This window comes from Dipteris shenzhenensis, chromosome 22 (assembly GCF_047967505.1).
Source record: "Dipteris shenzhenensis isolate YYH24624 ecotype China chromosome 22, Dip_SZ_1.0, whole genome shotgun sequence".
NCBI classification, from domain to species: Eukaryota; Viridiplantae; Streptophyta; class Polypodiopsida; order Gleicheniales; family Dipteridaceae; genus Dipteris; species Dipteris shenzhenensis.
In genome coordinates this window covers 51,648,661-51,673,953 of record NC_141617.1, presented here as the reverse complement: position 1 = coordinate 51,673,953, position 25,293 = coordinate 51,648,661, and the positions used below count along the sequence as shown (strand labels likewise).

Sequence of the window (25,293 nt, the reverse complement as noted above, 5' to 3'; positions counted from 1 at the left end):
GGAAAATACATCATCAACGATGCGCCAACTAGGTGGCCTCATCGTAATACAGCCTTTCAGAGGCCTTGCCGAGCTATGAGACAAAGTACAATCACAAAATAACTCATACAAGCCATTGTGGGTTGAAGCAGAGGGCTCGCTAAGGCCCTTTGCTGAGTACTATGCTAAACTAAACTCAAAGCTCAAGAGACAAAACTAGTACTCGATCTCAGAATCAAAATACATAACCAAGTCCCATGGTGGCTCTCTTGTGAGATGCGAAAATGTCTCGTAGCTATGTCTATCGGGTCGTCCATGGAGGAGGCGATCACCTTTGTGACCACTACCATGGGGGTCCCCGACCATGGCATAGAGGGAGCATGGCGTGTTGGGAGAGATCCCAACCGAGAGCAGCCCCTAGTCATTCGCTTCAAAGATTCACATGCTCGACTAGCGACACTCCGACGCCGAGCCGCTCTACGAGAGCATCCCACCCTGTCCATGGACGAGGATTTGACACAACTACAAATTTAGGAGCGACGAGTTCTTCTGCAGCAGCGGGATGTTGCCCGCAAGGAGGGAAAATGGGCTGTGGTCTGAGATGGTAGGTTGTTGATCGGCGGCACCCGTCGGGCTCCCTCCCGTACCCCCTAGGGGAATGGGGCCTATGAGACTCAGGTTTCCGAGACCCTAGATTGCACCATTTGGAACTGTAATGGTATCTTATGGTCAGACCCAGGGAACTTCTTGGAGTCTTATACAGGAGGAGACATAGTCTTTTACATGGAGACACACCAGAGGCTAGAGCGTCCACTACCGATAGTCAGTGGCTACACATGGGACTCAGCCTTCAGGGATGAGACGAGGGATACAGGAGGAGTTTGAGGATCAGTAGGGTCGCAGTATTGTGCAGGTCTTCCCTCACTGGAGCCATCTCCATTGAGAGGAAGGACGCACACTCCCGATTCATGTGGATCCGGATCCGACGCACAGACAACCGTATCCGACCTTTTCATAGCAATATGCTACTTCCCGCCAGATACATTCCACTTCGCCACATGGCACGAGAGGAGGGTGAGACATCGCCATATGCACCCTTACATCAGGATATCCTGCCAGGACAAGCACGCGCCAGGCACCACTCCTGGACTTCGGAGACAACTCTATCATGCTACCAGACATGGACCTAGACGGAGCAGGTATGACCAAGACCTCATCGGACCGACACAGGTCTGTTACACCATATGGACACGCGCTCCTTGATCTGGGCAGGATGCATGATCTCATCATCTACAACGGGCTTGACCTATGGCCCTCCTAAGGTGGCTTTACTTGCTTCCCACATGGGGGGGGCACTAGTGTAGTAGATTACATCATGGGATCCCCTACCTTCATGTATCACCAACTTCACCGTAGCACCACTCCCTCCAGGAGCTAATCACACATACCTATTCTTCCCTATCGCCACCCCACGCTTAGCCACACCACACACACCACATAGGAAGCACGCCACCTACCACGACATACACTTTGATCACTCTGACCGGCCTACTCTGGACGCCTAAACAGACTCCTAACCTACATCAATCACATACCACTCATAGAGGACCGTGCTGCCTTGATTAGTCGCACACTCCACGAGGCTGCCCTCCAAATCTTTCCCCACACCACACGGTCCACTAGACCACCACCTCTTGGTTCTGTACCCTGCAACAATTGGTACGATGCGGAGTGCAAGGCTTATCGCCGACAGCTCCGACTTGAAACCAAATGTCACCTCCCGAACACACCAGACATGGTACGCAAGTACCGACGTCTCGTACGTCGGAAGAAGCAGGCATTTCTTCGTCGAAATGAGGAGGAGCTATTGCACATCTTGTACAGCAACAACTCTAAGGATTTTTTGCGGAGATTCCTTGAGCGTAGGTCTCCATCACCCCTCACCGACACGAGAGTCTTAGAGCACACGTATGCACACCATCTTTATGATGTCCCACACCAGCCCACTCCAGATCTCATACACACACGTCGCCCCACTACTTGCTCGTTGTTCACCAGAGGGGGAGTCAAGGACACGACATTCAAACTGCACAATGGCCGAGCTAAGGACCACGAGGGGCTATGCACTGAGTTTATCGCATATGGAATCGACACTTTAGCCCCGATCCTAGCAAAGCTATTCAATGACGCTGTTTGCCTTTGCTTCCCCCGCACCTGGACACTCAACACCATCACCCCCATCCACAAGGTAGGGGATCCCATGGACCTGAGTAAGTGCATGACTATCATGATTGGACATGTAATGTACAAGATCTATGCAGCTGTATTGGATGCATCGGTTAGCCTGTTCGCAGAAATGAGAGGGCTCAGAGCAGAGGGTTAGGCCGGTTTCAAGCGAGACCATGGGACTATGGATCACATACTCACACTCAGGATTGTCATTGAGGAGGCCAGATCACGGAAGGAGAGGGTATATTGCTGCTTTGTGGATTTCCACAAAGCCTTTGACACAGTACCTCGAGCTCGTCTTATCACACGCCTACAGACACTAGGATTTGATGAGGAGATCATCTGGGCAGTCATGCCACTTCATGAGAGAGTCTCAGGCCGAGTTCGGACATGCGCAGGTTGGACAGATGAGACCTTGAGTACCATAGGAGTCAAACAGGGTTGTCCCTTATCACCGACCCTGTTTGGCCTCTACATCGATGAGCTTGAGACTTTCATGGGGGCGTTCCGAGGGACCGGTTGCTCACTTGCCGGGATCATCATCAAGATTCTTCTTTATGCACATGATGTGGCACTCTTGTCGTCCAGACCCGAGGGGCTTGAGCGACACTTGGATGCACTGCAGGCTTTTTGTTTATCCAATGATTTGGAGGTCAACCTTGGCAAGACCAAGGTGATGATCTTTAACACCTCTCAAGCAAACATACAACGGAAGCAATTTACTTTTACTTTCGGTGGGTCACCAGTTGAGATCGTATTCTCATACACTTACTTGGGGGTCATCTTCTCCGACCCGATCTTCACGATGAGATCAGCGATGCAGGCCAGACTGAGCAGGGGATACGCCTCACTAGCTCGGCTAGAGAGACAATTCTTCCACTCCCACTTCCAGGACCCTCGGACCAATGCTCTTCTCTTCGACTTTTTGGTCCGACCAGCCGGTATGTATGGCAGCCCTTGTTGGGGGCCTGACATGTCAGAGATAGAGTGGACACGGGTGGAGTGCTTGCAGATCCTCATGCTCTCACGGATGATCCGGGGGAAACCATCTGTACCACATCACATCATTCAGGCCGAGTTTGGTGCTTCTCCACTCCAGCTACATGTAGCCTTTCAGACCATTATATATCTACACTGGGTTAGATCATATGGGGACTGCACATCAGGGAGATAGAGGTTGCCATGGTTGGCTCTCGATCCCTCCATGAGGTTGGCAGCAGAGGGAGACGAGCGATGCTGGTATGCACGGACTCACGGATGGTTTGTGAGACTAGGGTTCCACATCAATAGGATACCTCCTTTTCAGTACACTTTAGATGCCCCTCCGGTACTCCCACCCACCATCTCGATCGGGCCACACACCAAGCAGGTCATTCGTGAGGATATCCTGCAGCTACACACCTTTAGGACCTGGTTGGAGAAGAGGGAGCTTCCAGTGAAGCTGAGTTTGTACAGAGATTACTTCTTCGTATTTCGGAGGAGGGATTCATCACACCACCGGGGTACACTGAGCTTCATATGTCTCACTCACTACGGATCTCCATCGGACAGTTTGGGTATAATCACACCGCCTCTGCATAGAGAGCGGCAGAGCAGAGGTGATTCCTAGGGAGCATCATCGCTTATGCATATTGTGCGACTGTCGAGAGGTCGAGCCGGAGGAGCATTTTATTTTCAAGTGCCCAGTGTACTACGAGATCCGAGGTTGCTACCACTGCCTCTTCAGAGACAGCCCCGGGCTCCTTTCCAGATTCCTCGCCTACCCAGACCAGAGATGCCTAGCGGCCTTCATTCACGAGGGGGTCCGACACGGAGAGTACTTACTTAGGGGACGTGACTTAGCCACATCATCAGACACCTCTCAGAGCAGGATCACAGAGTTCTTCCCATCGAGTGACATTGATCGTCCAGGTCTCTAGCCGTAGACGTGATAGAGACCCCGACCCGACGATCGCAGCACGACACACGAGACTTCGAGGGGAGACACAGATCAGTGTGGGGGACCTCCCATCATTGTTTAGACCCGGGATACGTCCCACGGGAGGCATGGTGGCTTTGGTCTTGCATCGATCCTCGTCTAGGAGACCGAGACGTACAACACGCCTGGACGGGCACCAACGTCCCATCACCGGCTATGCACCAGCGAGGGCGACATGACATAGGGAGTATTCCGCTCCGCTCCAGTCCTTTTCTTTTCATTGTTACATCCAGATGTATTTGATTTGATTATGTATGATCAGACTTACGATTCAGCATGGGTGATGGTGCTCGTTTCAGTAGCTCCATTCTTACTGTGATTTGTATCAGGTTTTCTTTCAGTCTCATAGACCCATCGGTCTTCCGAAGACTTTAATAGAATTTCTTTCTTTCTTTTCTCTATGGCGGGTGGTGTGGTTACATGATCTCAGTATCCGGTGGGCCATGTCAAGAGTGATGCCTCTTGTAGGGAATTTGTTTCGAGTAGAGTTGTGATGGCGTGAACCTCCATTGTGCGTGTCGTGGGTTCTAAGATGAATGAGACCTTAGAACTCACAAAGCAAGTATCCCAAATGCCTGGAAGAGCTGAATTTCTATGGGCATCAATATCATCCCAAAAAGAAATGCAAGGCAAATAAAGAATCCCAAAATTTTGTGCTGGTTAAAAGTGCATCAAGTGAAATCCTAATCTTAGGGGGCACCACTAATGAAATTGTCTCCCAAACCCTCAAGCTGGCTCTATATCTTTGTCAAGGGTATATTGGTCTATTGTGAGAAGAGAGCCATAATAATTGGTAGCTATCTGCGTGACTCTCTGAGAATCGGACTGCAAAGTACCATCAAAGTCAAGAAGTTTTCTAACGCTTTCCCTGCCATGTTGAGTACCCAAGGTAGAGAAGAAGTGCTTATTTACTCTCCTCCCCATCTTAATTCAAAAGGACTCTCGTGCATGATAAGAGAACTCAGCCCTCTACTCCAAAAGTACTTGTCAAGAGCCCTTGCTACAGCAAGGTACTCGTGTTTCCCAAACTTTGATGGCTTCTTCTGCTTTTCCCACCTGCAAGGCTGCCAACTACTAGCCAATGGAAACCTCTTGCCTCGGAACATCTTGTCGCCTTATACTAGCAATAGAATGATAAAGATAACAGATGTGAAGGAGCGCAATTACTAGATGGTGGTATTTCTTGGTCGTGTATGAAGCGGTTGAGGTCTTCCTCTCTGATGAACCATCCAATAGCCATAATTGGAACCTTAGTATGTGTTGCGCCAATGGATGCTATGATGCATGCTCACCTTTTGATTCCTCCTTGTGATTTCTCCCCTTGAGTTGTTGCCTTAGTTGCACACGCTCTCGCTTCACATGTATCCAGGTAGTCAAATTTGTATCGCAGTAGAGATGGTTTCAGTAGGCCTTATCTTTGCTACCGAAAGAGGTAAGAAGCCTAGTTGGAAGCATCCCATGTTGAGTGCCCTTCAAAACAATGTGGAGTGATATATCCTCGGGCAGCATGACATGCTCAGTGTAGTAATGTCCAAAGGGAGAGACCTTAAAATGTCTCATATGTTATGGCATCATTATGTTGGGTGGTCCTTTTGCTATGAGTACCTTCACTTTTGTGAACAATACTGCAATACTCTCTCCCAACTTCATCTTGACAGTGTAGAGCTCCCAAAGGAATTCATCTCACAAGGCCTCCCATGATGTGAAAGCGTGTGTCAAAAATTGTCTAGACTAAAGCCGAACTATACCATTTAGAGGGGAAGGAAATGTGTAGAAATCATGTTTCAATTTATTGAGTAAGAGACCCAAGGATGGATGGATTATTTTGACACTATTGTATGGGCTGTCCAGTTTTGTCGCAAGTACCTTCTCGTGAACAATTGTGAATCTCCCAGCTTCATCGCGCATTTTCAAACTTTTTGAAGAGTTACCACTGTCCTATTGGCCACTTGTGGAACAAATTGCTTTAATTGCCTAGAGAGCTGCATCATAGCAACACGATAGACGAGCCGTTTGGCAATTCATGAAAAAATACCACAAAAAAGCAGGAAAAGGGACTTTCGATTGATGCAGCCATAGAATAAATGATGAGAGCTCCCCTAAGCCCCAAAAAAAAACATAGGGATACGTCATCTGGTAAGTGAAGCTTCCCCCCCTCCTTATCCCCAAAGTCTCTCTACAGATGGGTTTCATAGGATTTCAATGGGTTGGCTTTAAGAGGCTACAAGTCATGATGCTGCTTGCAGCATCTGCAGCGGGAAGGGATGACCATGCTAGCCGAGTTTGCAGCCTGTCCCATGCATACACACCTCTCATTCTAGATCATTACATACTTGGACAAGGTCGAGGCATATGGCAGGACTAATACGGGCAGACAGTGGCTACCATGAAGAGCCTCTCATCCTCTATACAGCTAGCAGCCAATGGAGATACCAATTGTTGGTATTCACAGCCACCAGATGGTGTCCCTCCCTATCGGCACACCCTAGATGCACCTACTCTATGGCTGACACAATAGGAGCTCTATCAGGTTATCAAGGATATTTGTGGCAAGTTTATAGTCAATAAAATGGGTCCCCCGACACAGCCACCATGCCACTAAGATGGCCTTCTATAGAGATCATTTCCTCCATCTTACTGAGGGCGGTTTCATTGAGCCACCAAGATACTTCAGATTCATCTATCACATATAGTACAGATAGCCATTGGATTAGACATCATCTCATAGGTTCCACAATGAGACTGGACGAGAGGTTGAGGCTGCATGACGCCACCATGAGCTGAGATTATGCACCCTATGTGACATGCAAGAGGTGGAGACCAAGGAGCACGTGATCATGAGATGCCCTCGGTACTATGAGATACTTGGGAGATACCACTACCTCTTTGAGCATGGGTTTCAGACATGCCACTAGTCATTGACTATCCAAACCAAAATGTGCCACTTTATTTTTGCTAGAGGCCACACGACTCAGGCACACATTCGTGCGACATACGCACGGCCATGACCATAGCTGACTGCAGCTCACAGACGACTTCTTCAAAGGAGATGAGCCCATCCTCAGCGGCGGCCACTGCAAAGCATGGAATCCGGAGCTAGCTCCTCCTACACACTAGACTCGCATGAGGACATCTATTAGCATAGTGAGCAGATGTCCTATTCAGGGTGATGAAGTAAACTTGAATTGGAAGGTAATGTGACAAGCCGTCTTACGACATTCGAGAGTCAGGCCTACAGAGCAAACCATAGGGTGGCAGATACAAATCTCAAGCATGCTCCCAAGTTAAAGGGACTCTAGTTGGGACCCTCACAGGCTCATTTACATCTTTAGTCCCTTGTGATAGTGCCAGTATAGTTTTTCTCTGCTCCTCATCGTCAGCCTACTTCTCGGCCAACTTCAGCACACCTCCCCCACACTACAAGACATGGGATAGACCAGGGGGTGATTGTAGCAGATATTAGACATCTTTAAGAGAGATTGAGGGCACCATCCTAGACACTAACTAGGGCTAGAGTACCAATGTATTCCCATTCTCTCAGCATTTCAGCATTGTACCTCAAATTCCCCTCCTCCTAAAGAGACCGTCCATTGTGAGATGGGCTTGTCTCCAATTGTCCTTGCATACCTTATATCACTTTCCATTGGTTGGGAGATTTTCTCCTTTCTTCTCTAGATGGAATTCCCATCTAGAGTTATTGGGTAGCTGAGGAATTGCTTCAACCCCCACTTTCCTAGCCTAAACAAGGGCTTCATGTGCTAAGCCCATAATCTTCTAGCTTGGCTCCTTGGTCCATTACTAAGCTACTTGTTGACATTGCCTCATGAGTCTACATGGCTTCGTGGTTCGTTGCAAAGCTGCTCCTCAAGGCTTCTCATGGGTTTCTGCTGTGATTCTAAGCATGCAAGGGGATGCAAGCTGGGGAAAAGGGGGGAGGGGGGAAGAAAGCTGACTACCAATTCACATGTGACATCTAGGTCCTACTTACCAATTTTATAGGCTACAGATGAGATTGTACGAGAATAAGGAGGAGCTTCTCATGGAGGTGATTTCATTGGTTACATCTTATGTTATGGAACTGAACTATGAGAGTGAAATGAATGTTCCACTTTTTGTATATCAGATGTGGATGGTAGAAAATGATGGTATGTCGATTGCATGCCCAAGTTGAGTAGTCATATCCTGTCATGGTCTTTTTTATGTCATTGGGGCAATGCAACATCAAACTATATCATCTCCTATGGTTAGCCTTGTCTATGATGGAAAATGCAGCTCGAGGCTGTGTATTTTGGGTGGATGGTATTGTCAATCTCCCTTTTCAAACAGATAGTGAGTATGGCAGTTACACACTTAGGGTGGCTATTGATCTACCAATGCATTTTTCTTCACAACTTACACAAGCTATTATGAGGACTAGCAAAGATCTCTTGCAATTCCTAGTCAGATGTGTATATTAATATAAACAAATATCATTCACGTTTTTTATTGTCCATATAAGCTTTACCTGCCAAGGTGACAGTTTTACTTACCAACTAAATGCCATGTTTGCCAACTTTTATGCTTTGCCTTTATCTGAAATGGCTTTTTTATTCTTGATCTAAATGCCTTGGTTGTCCACTCCTATGCTTTGCGTCTATTTGCAAGTACATGGAAGCAAAGTTTGAAGCTACTTGAGTCATTTGAGATTTTAAATAGGTGACTCAAGGTGAGAACTTCTTCAATGAGACAAGGCAAGTATTTTCTTTATGCCCCTAAACCAAGTATTTTTAGATTTTAAAGATTTTAAGGGCGTGCTCAAGGGCAAGTGAATTATCATGTTCCATTAATATATTGAAATGTATTTGCTTATTTAGGCTGAGATGCGGGCAGTGCTGGTGGGATTGATGCTAAAGATTCTGGCTGAAGATAAATTTGGGCTTAGTGCGACGCTCATTGGATACTTACAAGAGTCGGTACAAGCTGTAAGCAAGCTCTCTATCTCTCTCTCTCTCTCCTATTTCGGCGTGTCCTTGATCATATTTGTCCTTTTGGCTCTAGGGTGTGTATATTACATTGTTGAAGTAGATTCCATAGTTTTTTACGAGTCTGTTTGTGTTGAAGCACCAAATTCAAGCTGAATTGTAACATGTGATAAATCAATATAACTTCTGTCTTTTTTACAATCAAGTAGGAATGTAGAATTAAGCTAGTGACAAGAATAACTTAACTCGATACATGATGATGAAAAAAATCAACAAAGTTATAAGATAATGGTCCCTGTGAAGCTTTTGCTTCACCAATTCTTGCAATGAAGAGGAAAGGACGTCTAGAATGTATTTATTGTAGAGGGCTAAACAAGATTGTCTGACTAATGTACTTGCAATGTTTATTAGGCTAATAATGACAGGCTGCAATGAGCAAGTTTGTTTATTTTGTGGCTGTTAAACGATTCTCTCTCAGCTTGAATTACTCACGGGTGTCTGAGCTACTTTCGCCACCCAGCCAAACGTATAAACCTCACACCTCTACTATGTAGTCACAAAACAAATTAACATTAAATATCATCGCATAATCTTATGCCCTGATTCCCTAGAAACTCCTTGCTATATTTAGCCACTTGCTAACATTATAACCCCTTCCCATGGATTGATCATGTTGGCCTTTTGGTTCTTTTTTAATTCACTAACCTTCGCTTTACCCCTAGGAGCACGGCTAATGAATTGACCAATCTAAGGTGCATGGGGTCCTCAGAGAGCCTTCTAGTCATCTCGGAACCCAATCATCCAAGACTAAATCCTTGACTATCCCTTTGCAGCAGCTTCTCCACATAGTCTTGGATGCGAAGCTCCAACTGTGTGCCCTTTGGCCCCACGCCTCAGTTGTACTATATACGCATAATCAGATGTGCTGGTTTTCAACTCCAGTCCCACACAAGCATGTGCATTTGCAAATCCATGGAGGTAAACCATTGAAGACACAGCAACTAGGAGAGCTTCCATTTCAGAACTTGCTCCAAATTGGAGGTGCACTGTCCATAATCGTAGAGCAACACAAAATAAATCTTTTTTTAACATAATGCTTTTGTACAGAATCCATATTGTTAGGCAAAGTCGCCAGCCCAAACTTGAAAGTTGATGCACATTTAACTTTAATGTGTCTAACTTTTATGCTGAAGAAAAGTTGGATTGCTGCGAATTTTCTTCTCACAGTGGCATTTATAAATTAGAGAACATATTCGTTATTTTCTTTGTACTGAAACCCATTAACAAGTTTGTTGGATTTGGATGAATTGTGATGGATGAGAACAATTCAGATCTTTTGGGGTTGTCAAGGAAACAGGTTGCTGTAATCTCTCTATTTTATCTATTCATCCATACATTTGAAGTTTAGGCTAGGCATTCCATAGAGTGTAGGATGCATGTTCTTCCTAGTCACAGGATATGAGATGGTTTTAGATGCAGTCTCATTGGCTATTCATAGATACATCTACCAGCGTACCTTGGCCATCTAGGCTCTCTTTGGATCTTGTAATTTTCCATATTTGAGTGAGTTCATTCTTCACCCCACACAATGTATTACATACAGTTTTGTGACTTGCCATTGCTAGTTCTCCCATCCATTTTACTTTTCTTAATATGCAATATGTTTGACACTTTGACGCAAAGGAAAAGGAAGTATCAGAGTTTTTTTTTTTTCCTCTCAAAAAAGATACTTCTATTAAGTAAGAAAGAAACCCACTAGAGCAAGCTCTGTGCGGAAATACACCATGCTAAGCATGTAATAAAAACACCTCAGAGGAATGAGGTAGAAAGAAAGCAAGGCTGAGGCTGAAAATGCCATCTCAACCCTGTAGAAGTCTCAGCAAAGAAGGGTGAGTCTCTCCAAGCTCTGAGAAAAGTAACTCTCCTGGAGGAGGCTGCTCGAGATGATCCTTGCATGGTCGCCCAAATGGCCATCAGAGTGTGTATCGTATCTGTCCAAGTACTGGCCAAGATCTGAGAAGGGTGAACCTAAGAACCCTCCAAAGCCTCAGTGCACCTGGCTCTCCAAATGTGCCATGCTTTAATGCTAGCTAGGATCTCCCATGGAGAGTCGACCGAGGAGTGACTAGCCCTGAAAAGAGTGGCCGAAACATCGTCTAGAGAGCACGACTCCACAAGGTGTCGTCGGATGTGAAGAGCCCAAGAGGAGTCAAGTCTCTCAAAAAATACATGGGGCCCTGAAAGAGTAAGCCAAGCCACTGATCCCCAGGTCATATAGAAAGGTAGGCGAACAAAAGTGCTGAAAAGTCTTGCAATCCCCTTCCATATGATTCTCGCCTGTCTGCAATTTCATAGGCAGTGCTGTATTGTCTCCAAAGCAGAAAGGCAGCAAGGGCAAGAAGGGTCAGCTCCGAACTTGGATCTCCAATGGTTCACTGCTATCCCACCATGAATAAAAAGCCAAAAGAAGAGAGTGATTTTTCTATTCCGGTGGGATTTCCAGAGCCTCTACCAAAAAATTCTTTGCAAGTCAGCAGAAATCTGAAAGTTCTCCCAATGAGGAGCTCTAGTAGGCTTCCAACCCCTAGAGCTGAGCTGGAATTTCCTGGCATTACTGACCGTGTAACGAAAGAAGGGGATGCCCTTCTCTTGGTGCCCTTCATCTATCCATTCCCATTCCCCAGGGTCCCACTGCAAAAACTTAATTGGGACACCTCCATAGAGCCAGAGCCTCCATGAGCCGAGGGCGAGGAGAAGCAGGTCAGGATCCAAGTACCACTGTGAAAGAGAGCCATGCTCCATGAAGCCCACTATCTTGACTGGCTGAAATGGTACCTCCAACAAGATATGGTCTGTGGATCTGGACAGCCTGCCCCTCGAAGAAACATCAAATACTAAGGCATCCTCATGTGGGTCAAGAAAAGCAATCACCTGTAAAGGAACTCCCAAACTGGAAAATGCCCCCATCCAAGTGGAGCAAGTAATAGGCATGTCATCTATGTCCGAAGTATCAGAGTTAAGTCCAAGGATATGCAAAAATTCATTCGGTGTACAAAAATATTTAATTTGCAAATTAAAACCACTACATGATTATATCACAGTTTCAATGTAGTTTTTGTTTGTGATAATCCTTTAGGTCAATGCGTCCCTAGCAAAAGGAAACAAATAACCAGGCAGGGTTTGCATTCTGAAGCAAATGAATAACTGGAAGACTTCCCAAGATCCTATAACTACATGTCCGAGTGAAATGAGATAGCTTAAAGGATGAACCCCCTACACTCTAGGTTTCTAGTTTCACGTCCTTTTCTGATGGAGATAGCACTATTGATGACTTAGAAAAGTCGGTGCAGAAGATAGGAGTTGCAGTTTTGTGTGTGAACTTGCAATGTGCTATAGCTTTTGTTTATGTTGATTGGAAAGGTTACTGTCTGCTTCAGAGCTCTCCTGCTAGTTATGCATGGACTAAAGACTTGTGGTGCATACTTCCTAATTCCTATACTGATTATATGCAGTCTCGTAATATGACATTGCAGGTTCTGGATCATTCCTCTTTCCAAAAGCTTCTAAGTAATTATATATCACACGGATATGGGTAAACCTTGACCCCCTGTAGGTTTACAAAAATAAAATTTGATAGTCGTCATTAAGGAAAGTTTGTTCATATGCTACTCAAGCGAGTAATGTCATTAAGGAAACTTTGATCATATGCTACTCAAGAAAGCAATGGTCTAATTGATGTAAATTGACTTCCTGAACATGTTAAAAGTTTGGAGTAGGATCCTTATTTATGCATCTTGCTTTTGAGTGTTGTTGCTGCAGATATGGAAGAAAATTGCAGACACTCTTAATGAGTGACCTTTATTTTCACTTGCAAGGGGAGCTAGAGGCAGGCAGGCATATTCCAGCTGGCTCTTTCCAGCATTTGGTAGAGTTCTTGGATACTATGGACTCAACATTTCTGCTTCACTCCAATAAGAAGACCCAAGTTCAGGAGCTTCATCCACCCTTTGGTGATGGTTTCGTCTACAATGCTGCACACCTAAGACAACATTTGGGACTAGAATGGTGGTCTCAGTCTGATACTCAAGTTCTTCCCGCAGCAGAAAGTGCAGTCCATGCAATGCAGTGTGCCAATGGGATGCTATGTCTTGGAAATTCTCAGCTTTCTGCATTAGATTCTTTTACTAATTTGCTAATTGTTTCAAGCTGTAACAAACAAGCAGTACGTCTGATTTTCAGTGTCTCCTTTGTTTCTCCATTGTTCAACTTATACAGTCCTTTTAATAGAGCGAAAAAAGATTCAAACTGCTGTTTCTCGTTGCCGTTTATCTGGCAGGTAACATTTTGAATTTAAATTAGGTTGGTGCAGGGCTACCACTGAAGAGCATATGGTCGGATTCTTCTATCCTGGGGGTGTGCAGTGCATTGGAAGCTTTAGTACAGTTATCATGCCCCATTGGAAATTCAACGCAGTACCTGCCTGATCTTTTGGTGGCACAATCACAGCTGCTCCTAGGAATGGTTAGACAGTTCTCTAGTGGCACTGTTGACACTTCATCAAAAGCACAAACTGGACTGATCTGCACAAAAGTTGTGAGGACAATTGTGGGGTGTGTGCGACCAATATTGGGTTTGTTGTCAACCATCCAATCTTCAGAAAAGCCTTTGGTGAGAAGTCTGCTGGGTGCTTTCCTTATTTGCTTAGAGCTTATGAAAATTCAAAGTGAGGGGAAAAAGTTACACGAAAAGACTGAACTACAGAATCAAAAACTGGGTGATGGAGATGCTTTTCAAGATGTTGCACTTATAAGTATGGGGTTTTTACCAGTGCTTTGCTCGTTTGCTGAAGTGAAGGCATATTCTAATCTTGCTATTGCAGCAATTAGTGTTCTCATCAAACATTTTTTTGCACCTGAGACATGGTTGCCAATTCTGCAAAAGCACTTCCCAATTCGTTTTGCTTTATCATCACTACGGATGGCTGAAGATACTGTATATCAAGTATTCAACCTGTTTCTATTGCTTGCACGTGTCAGAGGTGGTGCTGAAACCCTACAATCAGCTGGTTTCTTTGCTCATATCATGTTATTTAGTGAACAGCTCAAAGAAGAGGTTGCATATGTTGCTGGTGAAATGGAGGGACCTTTCTGTGTGTGGAAGAAAAGAACGAAAAAAAATGAACTATGGGGTCTATGTGTGTCAATTGTTGCAGCTACTGTACGTTCTCTTGGTGAGAAAGATGGAGGCACAGCAGTACAAAATGCGTTGGTGTTTTTCGAGTCTCAAAAAGAGCAGATGCTACATGCATTGCAACCACCATGCTTTTCAAATGCAGATGGGAAGAAAAAAGCTAGGTATCAGCGCCCTCAAACTACAATTTCAGCCTTGCAAGAGACACAGCAGGTCCTTCATTTAATGGTTGAATTGGTGCGTCACCATGCACAGTGGTTGATTTTACTAGGAAAGGCAGCAATCGACTTCAGGGAAATGTGCATTCACCTACTAGCTTACATTGCTAGGGAAGGCCTCACTCGTAATATAAGCATGGGGGTAGGTGCATACCTCCTATGCCCTCCTTTGAAAGATGAGGAGGTGCTAGCTCATAGTAAGACTTCCATAGTAGGGTGCAGTACTGGTTGGTTTGCTGTCACTGCAAGAGGTGCATCTTCTAGCAAGAGAAGTAACAGCCTCGCAATAGATTGTCTAAGTCCAAGAAAATCTAATGGGATTTTAGCTCTTCCTCGATTGACTACAGTACGAACTGCACAGTCTGAAATAGATGGCATGGTTCCAACACAGTACTCAGACTCTGTTGCTCTGCATGTGTACAGAGTTACACTTCTATTACTAGAATTTTTGTGCAAGCATGCACAAGAAGCAGTAAAGGAGCTAGATGAAGCAAAGATGATGAACTATGCCATCTTGCCTGAGTTCCCAGCTCCTGAAGTTCTATATGGATTACAGGTTGTTTCTTGTATAATCTTTGCTCATTTTGTCTCATAATATCAAATTCCTTGGTTTTTTTGAAACTTTCACTGCACATAATATATTCCACATTCTGTCAGTCATAGATTCAGCAATTCCTTGCCAGATGTTTTTCGGTCATGGACTGTTTCTTTTACTGTATCTTGACCTGGAACTCTCTGGAATTGGCAAAATAGTTCTAGTTGAGCATGCATAAATCTAAATTTTTTGGGGGGAGGGGAAGTGCATACTGCATTGGAATGAACAGTTTACATCAGAAGCTGACATTGGTATTTTTTCTAGGATCAAGTAATGTTGGTAATCACTGAAGTGTGTAGTAGGAGCTTAGGCTTATCGCTCGAAAAAGAGATACAGCAAGTGTGTTCGCTATTGCTGGGTATAATGGAGAAAGCATTATGTTTGGAGGTTTGCGTATCACGCATTTGTGGGATCAGTCCTCTGTCTCTGAGGTTGGAAGATTTTTCAAAGGAGTACAAGGCCATGATTTCTGGTAAGAATATGAATTTTCAATCACCCTTACATGACATATCAGGAATGCATTTTAAAAGCATCCCATGTACCAAATTAAAGTTTACTTACTTGAAACTAATGCTTAGTAAAAGAGTGCCGAAAATCACAATTATCCAGTGTGCTTCCTAGGCAGGATAGTTCAGAATGAACTTTTCTGGCAAAAGTTGTCTGCAGAGAAAACTTAAATTTGAGAAGGGATAGGAATTTTCAACAATCTGGTTGTAGATGGGGGCTAGAAAAAATTGCAAGACAAGATTTTCTCTTTCTTGTCCACCATGGACAAGAAATCCCCAAGTGTCTTGTATAGCAGTAAGCTTCTAGGAGTTTTTGATAAAGCTATAAAGCGTTCACCATGCCTTGTCTTTTTTTTTTTTTTTTGCAAAAAGAGACTTCTATTAAGTATTAAAGAAAAACCGTTAGAGCAAGCTCCATACGGGATACATCATGCAATGCACGAAAAGCTCAAGAGCCAAAAAGAAAGGATTGAGGCTGATAGTGCCATCTCAATGCGGTAGAAACCTCCGAGAAAAAGGGAGAACCCCTCCAAACTCGAAGAAATATAGTCCTTCTAGAAGAGGCTGCCCGTGAGGGGCCCTGCATGCTAGCCCATATGGCTATCAAAGTATGAACCGTGTCAATCCAAATACCCGTGAAAACCTGTGATGGGTGTTTCTGGGTGCCATCCAAGGCCTCAGTACATCTAGCTCTCCAAATGTGCCAAGAGGAAATGCTAGCCAAATCTCCCAAGAGGTGTCCACTGAAACATGAGATGCTCTGAAGGGAGTAAGTGGCACATCTTGCAGAGAGCAGGGCTCTATCACCTGCCGGCGGACCGAGAGTGCCCAAGAAGAAGGCTCACCCTCATAAAACACCTTGGGCCCGGTAAGAGATAACCATGCGATCGAGCCCCAAGTCATGAAGAAAGGGGAAGTGCGAAAGATGCTGAGTATCCGAGCAACCCCTTTCCAAACAGTCCTCGCCTGACTGCAGTCCCAAAGGCAATGTCGCACTGACTCCTCTGTAAAATGACATCGAGGACAAGTGGGATCAACCCCAAACCTTGATCTCCACAGGTTCACTGCAATCCCTCCATGAATAGAAAGCCAAAAGAAAAGAGTGATCTTTCTATTTCTGAGGGATTTCCAGAGCCGCCTCCAAAAACTTCTACGCAAATCTGCGGTGATGAAGAAGCTTTCCCAATGGGGGGCTCTAGAGGGGGAATCCAACCCCTACTGTTCAGCTGAAACCTCCTGGCATTACCAACCGTGAAACGAAAGAAGGGAATCCCCCTCTCTCGGTGCCCATGATCTATCCACTCCCACTCTCCTGGGTCCCACTGCAAGCACCTGATAGGTGTACCTCCATATAAGCACAACCTCCAGGATCCCAAGGCCAAAAGCAGAGGGTCGGGGTCTAACTGCCACTGCAAGCCCACTCCATGGTCCACAAAACCAGCAATCCTGACAGGCTGAAAGGCAACCTCAAGAAGAATGCCATCCTTCAAAGTAGAAAGTAAACCTCCATCCCCAACATCAAAGACCAGTGCGTCTTCCCCGAGACCTCGGAGAGCGATCACCTGTAAAGGAATTGATGTCCTCGAAAAAGCCCCCATCCAAGTGGTGGAAGTAATAGGCAACTCAACTGTCCATTCCACCAAGATTGCTGCATCTATATGCTGAATCCTACGTGCTACCCCTCTGAGGTGACTCACGGACTGTAGTCTCTGATCCTCAGGTAGCCTGATAAAAGATTTCCAAGTGCTTACTGTGTAGGCAGCGCCTCTCTCCCATTTAGACCACTGCATGTATGGGAAGTGCCCAGTGGTCTAGCATGCTCGTCAAGAATACTATCATTCCAAATGATTGGCTGCCTGTCAATCTCTTCGACGGTAGAAGGTGGAATCCTGAGTATTCCTGAACCTCCCCCAAGCTTTCAGGATGGCAGTCATAAGAGGAGAGGCAGGCGATCTGAGAGGGGCTGATGTGAAAATCCAGCGAGGGCTGTCCACCCAATCATCTCCCAAGGTTGGTGTGCAAGCTTGAATGCATCCAAAATAGAAATCCTTCCAAGGTTCTTGCCCAGGCATGAGTCCCCTCACCACCACCTTACAAAGCAATGCCCTGCACTGCAAGTCCGGGTCAATGATATTAAGGCCTGCTTCGCATCATGTAGGGAGAATAATGGTCTCCCAGGCCACCCTTGCTGCAACATCTGCTGTGCCATCAAGTCCACTTCATAAAAAATTCCTGACTGGTCTAATAAGCTGAGTGATGCAATCCCTACCGGCATCAGGAAGAACACACAAACCAGGCGGTGGCTAAGAGAACCTGGTTCACTACTACAACTCTACATGCAAGGTTGAGTTTGGCAGAGCTCCAGAAAAGGAGCTTTTTCCTTATACTTTCTAGAACTGGGGCAAACTGCTCTGCTGGAGAGATGCCCAATCCTACCTGGCATCCCAAATACTTGATAGGAACACCCCTCTGAATCCAGGAAAAGCCAATGTCAACTCCCCAGCCTGGAGTGTCCTCATCACTAATCCAAAAGCCAAAGGATTTATGCCAATTAATGTGTGCCCCTGCAGCTGAGCAAAAAATATCCAAGGCTGTCCGGAAAGAATCAAGTGACTGCGAAGAGGCCTCAATAAAAATAGCAGTGTCATCAGCCAACTCACAGTCAAGAAGCTCTTGCTCCTGTCTAAAAAGCAATCTCAACCCAAAAAGCTCAGCTTGAGATCTAAGGAAGATACTCATACCTTCTGCCACAAAAAGAAAGAGGAAGGGGGCTAAAGGGCATCCCTGACGAACTGATCTAGAAATCTGAAACCTGTCACCCCTTACCCCTCCAATCAAAACTTGGCTAAAGGGACGCCACCCTTGCTGCAACATCTGCTGTGCCATCAAGTCCACTCTATAAAAATTTCCTGACTGGTCTGATGAGCTGACTGATGCAATCCCTAGACCGGCACCAGCAAGAATACACAAACCAAGAGGTGGCCAAGAGAACCTGGTTCACTACCACAACTCTAGATGCAAGGTGGAGTTTGGCAGAGCTCCAGAAAAGGAGCGTTTTCCTTATACTTTCTAGTACTGGGGCAAACTGTTGTGCTGGAGAGATGTCCAATCCTACTTGGCATCCCAAATACCTTATAGGAACACCCCTCTGAATCCAGGAAAAACCAATGTCAACTCCCCAGCCTGGAGTGTCCTCATCACTGATCCAAAAGCCAAAGGATTTATTCCAGTTAATGTGTGCCCCTGCAGCTGAGCAAAAAATATCCAAGGCTGTCCGGAAAGAATCAAGTGACTGCAAGGAGGCCTGAATAAAAATAGCAGTGTCATCAGCCAACTCACAGTCAAAAAGCTCCTGCTCCTGTCTCAAGGGCAATCTCAGCCCAAAAAGCTCAGCCTGAGATCTAAGGAAGATACTCATAGCTTTTGCCACAAAAAGAAAGAGGAAGGGGCCTAAAGGGCATCCGTGACGAACTGATTTGGAAATCTGAAACCTGTCACCCCTTACCCCTCCAATCAAAACCTGGCTAAAGGGACGCCACCCCTCTGATCCAAGCATCTGAAAATCCAAACCGTAAAAGAGTGCCCTCAAGAAAACCCCAATCTACTCTGTCATAGGCTTTCTCGAAGTCCAAGAGTAAAACTGCTAGCCTCTGCCCACTCCGCATAGCCCACTCTGTGGCTTCCCAAAAGGAAAAGATATTATCAAAAATGCTCCTACCATGCACAAAGCCTGTCTGAGTATCATGGATGAGGTCTGGAAGAAGGGGCTGTAGTCGGATGTTGATCGCCTTGGCAAGGATTTTGTAAAGAGTGCTCAAAAGAGTGATGGGTCTCCAATGGGATACAAAATTCCTGTTGCCACCTTTCGGGATAAGGTGAATGAGTCCCTCGGTGAGTGAGTCAGGCATCTCACCCGAGTCCCAAATGCCCTGCAGGGCTGAAGTAATATGATCACCTATCATGTCCCAAAAGGCTATTAAAAAAGGTCAGAGAGAGCAGTGTTGAATTCTATGTTGGTAAACCGTGCATCAAACTTCATCTCTAGCCACCTCTCTGGCCTGTGAGTTCGGATCTACAGAAAGTAGGGAGGTATAGAAGGCTGTCGCTAAATGCATTACGGTTTCCGGATGGGACTGCAAAACGCCGTCAGAGTCAAAAAGCTGCCTGACACTCTCTCTACTATGTCTGGGACCAAGTGTTGAGAAAAAGTGTTTATTGACTCTCCCTCCCATTTGTGTCCAAAAGGACTCCCGTGCATGGAAGGCATACTCTGCTCTCTGATCAAGCAAGGTCTGCAAGTGAGCCCTTGCCGCAGCAAGGCGCTCTTGTATCCAAGCATCTGATGGTCGTTTCTGCTCCTCCCTTTGTAGGGCTGCCAACTGCCGACGGATACCGATCTCTCGCCTGAGTACCTCACCTCGCCGAGCACTAGCAACAGAGTGATAGAAGTCGCTGATACTGGCAAGTGCTATGGCCACATGTGAAGGACCGGCCACCCCCCCTGCATATGAGAAACCCAGATCTCCAACACTGCCTCTGTGAGGGTCTCATCCGTGTATAGGACGTCTGGGATCCTGATACTGTGAGACCGTCCTCTCAGATGAGGCTCTGAAATGGACAAAATTACCAGAAAATGGTCTGAAGTGGAAACACCGGGTGCAATGCAAACTGTCCCCCCTCTATCAAGAGCCCAGTCACCCACATAGAATCTGTCAATCCGAGCATGGATAGGCATCTGCACCCTATGGTTCGACCATGAAAACAAAAGTGACTGAGACTAAACAAGAAATGCATCATCTGACCAAACATCTCTGCCACTGAATCTGAATAAGAAGGCATCTCAGGCTGTTCTCTTGAGGGAGTGGATACCACTTTCTCTGCCCCCTTTCTTATCAGAAGGTGCCTCAACCATGTTGAAGTCACCTCCAATAATCCACGAATCCGCAATGTCAGCCCACGAGAGCAACTATTTCCAACACAGAACACGGTCCCCTCTGTTGTTCGTAGCATAAAGGTTGAGGAAACCAACCTTACGTCCGTCAATCAGAAGTAAAACCCACTGGGCCCTGGAGGCAGTTATGGTACCGTGTCCAATGACCAGAGGGAGAATAGAGTCTGAAACTGAAATGCAAGTACCTCCTCTGGTTCCTAAGGAAGGAAGCCAAAAAGTCTGGCCTGGTAGCAGCTTACCTGACTTGGAGCAATCTCTGATATCCAGTTTGTGTTCCTGAAGAAAAAGAATGTCTAGGGAACCACCTGAAACACCTGGATGGAGCTGATTCCTGATTAGCTGTCTGCGACGACGATGAGGGATGTCGCCCAATCCCTACATATTCCAACTGGCTATCCTCATCGGCGGGAGGAAGTGGGTTGGAATACCTTACCCGACCTGGTGGCGGAAACAGAAACCTCTATCGGAGCAGACCTTGTGCCATATACACGAGGTCCAAGGAGAGAGAGAAGGATCTCTCAATATGGATGCCGATAACTGGCTCTCGAAAAGTAGAGGGTACAAGATCATCATATGGGAGGCTAGAGAGGTCCTCCAAAGCGGAAAATGAGTTCCGCTAAGCCAGTCCTAGGGAGGGGGTACGAAGGATTCCTACCGAAGCAGGAAGAGAATGTAAAACCCCCTTCCCTCTGTCCAAAGAGGGAGGCACCTGTACTGGATCCTGATCAAAAGGTGGTGCAGACGAGGTGCCAATAACCTGCGCTGCTGAGGCTGGAGTCGAACAAGGCTCATGATCCAAGGGTGGAGTCGAACAAGGCTCCTGAACAGTAGTCTCCTCTTGAGGCTCCAAGGGGGTAGCCTCCGAAGAGGTGGAGGAGTGAACTAAAGTAGAGGGCCTAGCCACGATCGGAACCCACCGTGGGCCAGAGGTGGCGCGGGGTGCCGAAGGGACTCGAGTAGCCCTAGGAGAGGGGGGTACGAAGGATTCCTACCAAAGCAGGAAGAGAATGTAAGATCTCCTTCTCTCTGTCCAAAGAGGGAGGCACCTGTACTGGATCCTGATCAAGAAGTGCTGCGGACGAGGCGCCAACAACTTGGGCTGCTGAGGAAGGTATAGCCTAATCCAAGGGTGGAGTCGAACAAGGCTCCTGAACACTAGTCTCCTCCCGAGGCTCCAAGGGGGTAGCGTGCGAAGAGGTGGATGTGTGAACTGAAGTAGAGGGCCTAACCGCGACCGGAACCCACCGTGGGCCAGAGGTGGTGCGAGGTGCAGAAGGGACTCGAGTAGCCCTAGGAGGGGGGGGAGCCCGTGTCTGAGGCCCCCGTGCCTGTGGAGCGGTAGGTCTTGCTCCAGCTCTCTGTCGTAAGCTAGTTCGAGCTGGTTGCTTTGTGGGCCTCTTTTTCTTCTTTGGGCAATCTCTGGCGAAGTGCCCCAAGGATCTGCAAATTCTGCACTGGTCCTGCCGACCTGCAACCTCAAGCCTCTGGTGGAAGAAAGACCCGTCGGGTCGCTGTAGCATGATACGATCATCTGTAATATTGGGGTCCTGGACAACGACCCTAACCCTGGGTACCCCGTCCATCCTGACTGCCTCAGCAGCCGAAGAGGGCTCGCCAGGGAGAGGGGGGATCTCTGCCACCACACCAAACCTCTCGCCAATAACTGAAAGAAGCCGGTGATAAACTGAGGGAAGACCAGGGAATCTGATGAAAACAGAAACTCCCTGCTTGTCCTCTTCAACTGGGTCAAATCCCTGTTGAAAAGGAAACAAAAAGATCCTCCTGTAGTCTAGAAGTAGAAACCCAGCCTGTAGCAGGTCTCTCGTGACGTCCGGGGAATCTAGGCACACCTGAAAGAAACCCCGTCCCAACAAACGAACATCCTTGAGGTGGGGGGCGAGGTCCTGAGGAAGCGCCGACAGCATCCAATCTCTAGCTTGTGACCTGGAGGGGTGTGAGTCATGAATGCGTGCGAAGAGAGTCGTGGAACACTCATGCTCCAAATCCTTTTGCAATTGCTGTAGCTCGTCTTTTGAAAAAGTGACAGTTCTCGCGGCCGGTGTGAGCGGAGACGGATTGATTGAATGGAAACCCATTCGTCAATCGAGGTGTGTTGGCCGATTCAAACACAAAAAATAAAACTCCATCCGCTTTCCTGAAACCTCCTATAAGAGAATAGGGGTATTCCAGATGAAGGAGTGGGTGAAGAAGAAGGGAGAGAGAAGAAGAAACCAGGGGAGGAGGGGAGGATAGAGGAGAGGAGGAGGGGAGGAGAGGGGGATAAGAGGAGTAGAGGAGAGGGGAAGCAGAGAGGAGGGGAGGAGAGGGGGGAGAAGCAAGGAAGAGCAGGGGGGAGAGGAGGGGGAGCAGCAGGCTGCAGCGGGGGGGGAGCAGCAGCAGCTGCGGGGGGGGAGCAGGCTGCGGCGCGGGGGGGAAGGGGGCAGGTAGGAGGGGGCAGCGAGGAGGGAGCAGGAGGAGCAGCAGGGAACGGGGAGAGAGGCAGCAGGAGGAGCGGGGAGAGGAGCAGCAGCAGGGAGGAGGAGCAGCAGGAGGGAAGGGAGGGGGCAGCGAGGAGGGGAGCAGGAGCAGCAGGGCGGGGAGAGGAGAGCAGCAGTCGAGCAGGGAGAGGAGGGGAGCAGGAGGAGCAGGGAGCAGCAGCAGTCACCAACGCCATGCCTTGTCAAGGATCCTTGTCTCTAGAAATTCTACGTGGACACACTCTATGATGTCCCATACCGGATGTAGAGAAAATCCCTTGCCCCACTACTTCCATGCTCTTCAACCATATCCTGCCTGAAGGATGCCATCAAGAAGCTTCAAGATGGTAAAACCAAGGACTAGGAGAGCCTCCAAGAAGTGGAAATAGCCCCTATTCATATAGCTTTTTGCATAGGCCTCCCTATTTTCTAAAGAACAAACACCATCATACCCATTGGGATCCCATGGTGGCAAGGAAGTACATGATGGCCAAAGTATATGGTTCGTCTCTTGAGATACAATCAGCGAGTACATTGAGAGAGCAGGCGTGCAAGCGATGGGACGGATAGAGTTTAGATAGGACGAGTCGATGGCCCAGCCATCTCCACTCTGCTGATTCCAGATTACATGCTGTCCAGAAATTCTTCACATTGCCTATGCACCTCTTAATCAGTCGCCATACCCTCTTAATCAGTTGTCATATTTAAATGGGCATAGCTCACCCATGTTGAGCCCGGTCAGATACCTTGTGCACTCAATCTGTCAGACGTGTCTCTTCTTTGGTCCCTACGCCTTGTTCAGGTCATTGCCTGAAGGATGGTTTGTGTAGGATAAAATTAGCCTACTGGCACCCCAGTCCGTGTCTTTTTTGTGTGTCAGTCACTACATATTGATTCAAGGGGAGTGTTTATTTTGTGTTTGAATCGGCCAACACACCTCGATTGACGAATGGGTTCCCATTCAGTCAATCCGTCTCCACTCACACCGGCCGCGAGAACTGTCACCTTCTCAAAAGACAGAGCTGTAGCAGTTGCAAAAGGATTTGGAGCATGAGTGTTCCACGACTCTCTTCGTACGCATTCATGGCTCCCACCCCTCTAGGTCACAAGCTAGAGATTGGATGCTTGCGGCGCTTCCTCAGGAGCTCGCCCCCCACCTTAAGGATGTTCGTTTGTTGGGACGAGGTTTCTTTCAAGTGTGCCTAGATTCCCCGGACGTCACGAGAGACTTGCTACAGGCCGGGTTTCTACTTCTCAGTTGAAGAGGACAAGCAGGGAGTTTTTGTTTTCATCAGGTTCCCTGGTCTCCCCTCAGTTTATCACCTGCTTTTTTCAGTTATTGGCGAGAGGTTTGGTGTGGTAGCAGAGATCCCTCCTCTTCTTGGCGAGCCCTCTTCCGCTGCTGAGGTGGTCAGGATGGATGGGGTACCCAGGGTTAGGGTCATTGTCCAGGACCCCAATATTTCAGATGACCACATCATGCTACAGCGACCCAATGGGTCTTTCTTCCGCCAGAGATTTGAGGTTGCAGGTTGGCAAGACCAGTGCAGGATTTGCAGATCCTCAGGGCACTTCGCCAGAGATTTGCCCAAAGAAGAAAAAGAGGCCTAGAAAGCAACCAGCTCGTACTAGCTTACGACAGAGAACAGGAGCAAGACCTACCGCTCCACAGGCACGGGGGCCTCAGACACGGGCTCCCCCCCCTCCTAGGGCTACTCGAGTCCCTTCTGCACCTCGCACCACCTCTGCTGGCCCACGGTGGGTTCCGGTCGCGGTTAGGCCCTCTACTTCAGTTCACACATCCACCTCTTCGCACGCTACCCCCTTGGAGCCTCGGGAGGAGACTAGTGTTCAGGAGCCTTGTTCGACTCCACCCTTGGATTAGGCTATACCTTCCTCAGCAGCCCAAGTTGTTGGCGCCTCGTCCGCAACACTTCTTGATCAGGATCCAGTACAGGTGCCTCCCTCTTTGGACAGAGAGAAGGAGATCTTACATTCTGTTCCTGCTTTGGTAGGAATCCTTCGTACCCCCTCCCCAGGACTGGCTCAGCGTAACTCCTTTTCCGCTCTGGAGGACCTCTTTAACCTCCCAAATGATGATTTTGTACCCTCCACTTTTGGAGAGCCAGTTATCAGCATCCCTTTTGAGAGATCTTTCTCTCTCTCGCCTGTGGACTTTCCTCCTCTTGGATTTCGTGTGTATGGCAGG

The 25,293-nt window shown here is 47.2% G+C and overlaps 1 protein-coding gene across 3 annotated transcripts in view; it reads left to right on the top strand.

Annotated features, from left to right (window-relative positions):
- LOC147888265 (nucleoporin (DUF3414)) overlaps window positions 1-25,293 on the top strand; it is a 268,450-nt gene that overhangs the window by 212,411 nt on the left and 30,746 nt on the right. For all 3 annotated transcript variants that reach the window (XM_087393147.1, XM_087393148.1, XM_087393146.1), the window contains 5 exons: window positions 9,040-9,147; window positions 12,681-12,739; window positions 12,967-13,369; window positions 13,507-15,111; window positions 15,415-15,622. In XM_087393147.1, the coding sequence (XP_087249273.1) occupies window positions 9,040-9,147; window positions 12,681-12,739; window positions 12,967-13,369; window positions 13,507-15,111; window positions 15,415-15,622 (2,383 nt within the window). The remainder of the gene's footprint in view (window positions 1-9,039; window positions 9,148-12,680; window positions 12,740-12,966; window positions 13,370-13,506; window positions 15,112-15,414; window positions 15,623-25,293) is intronic.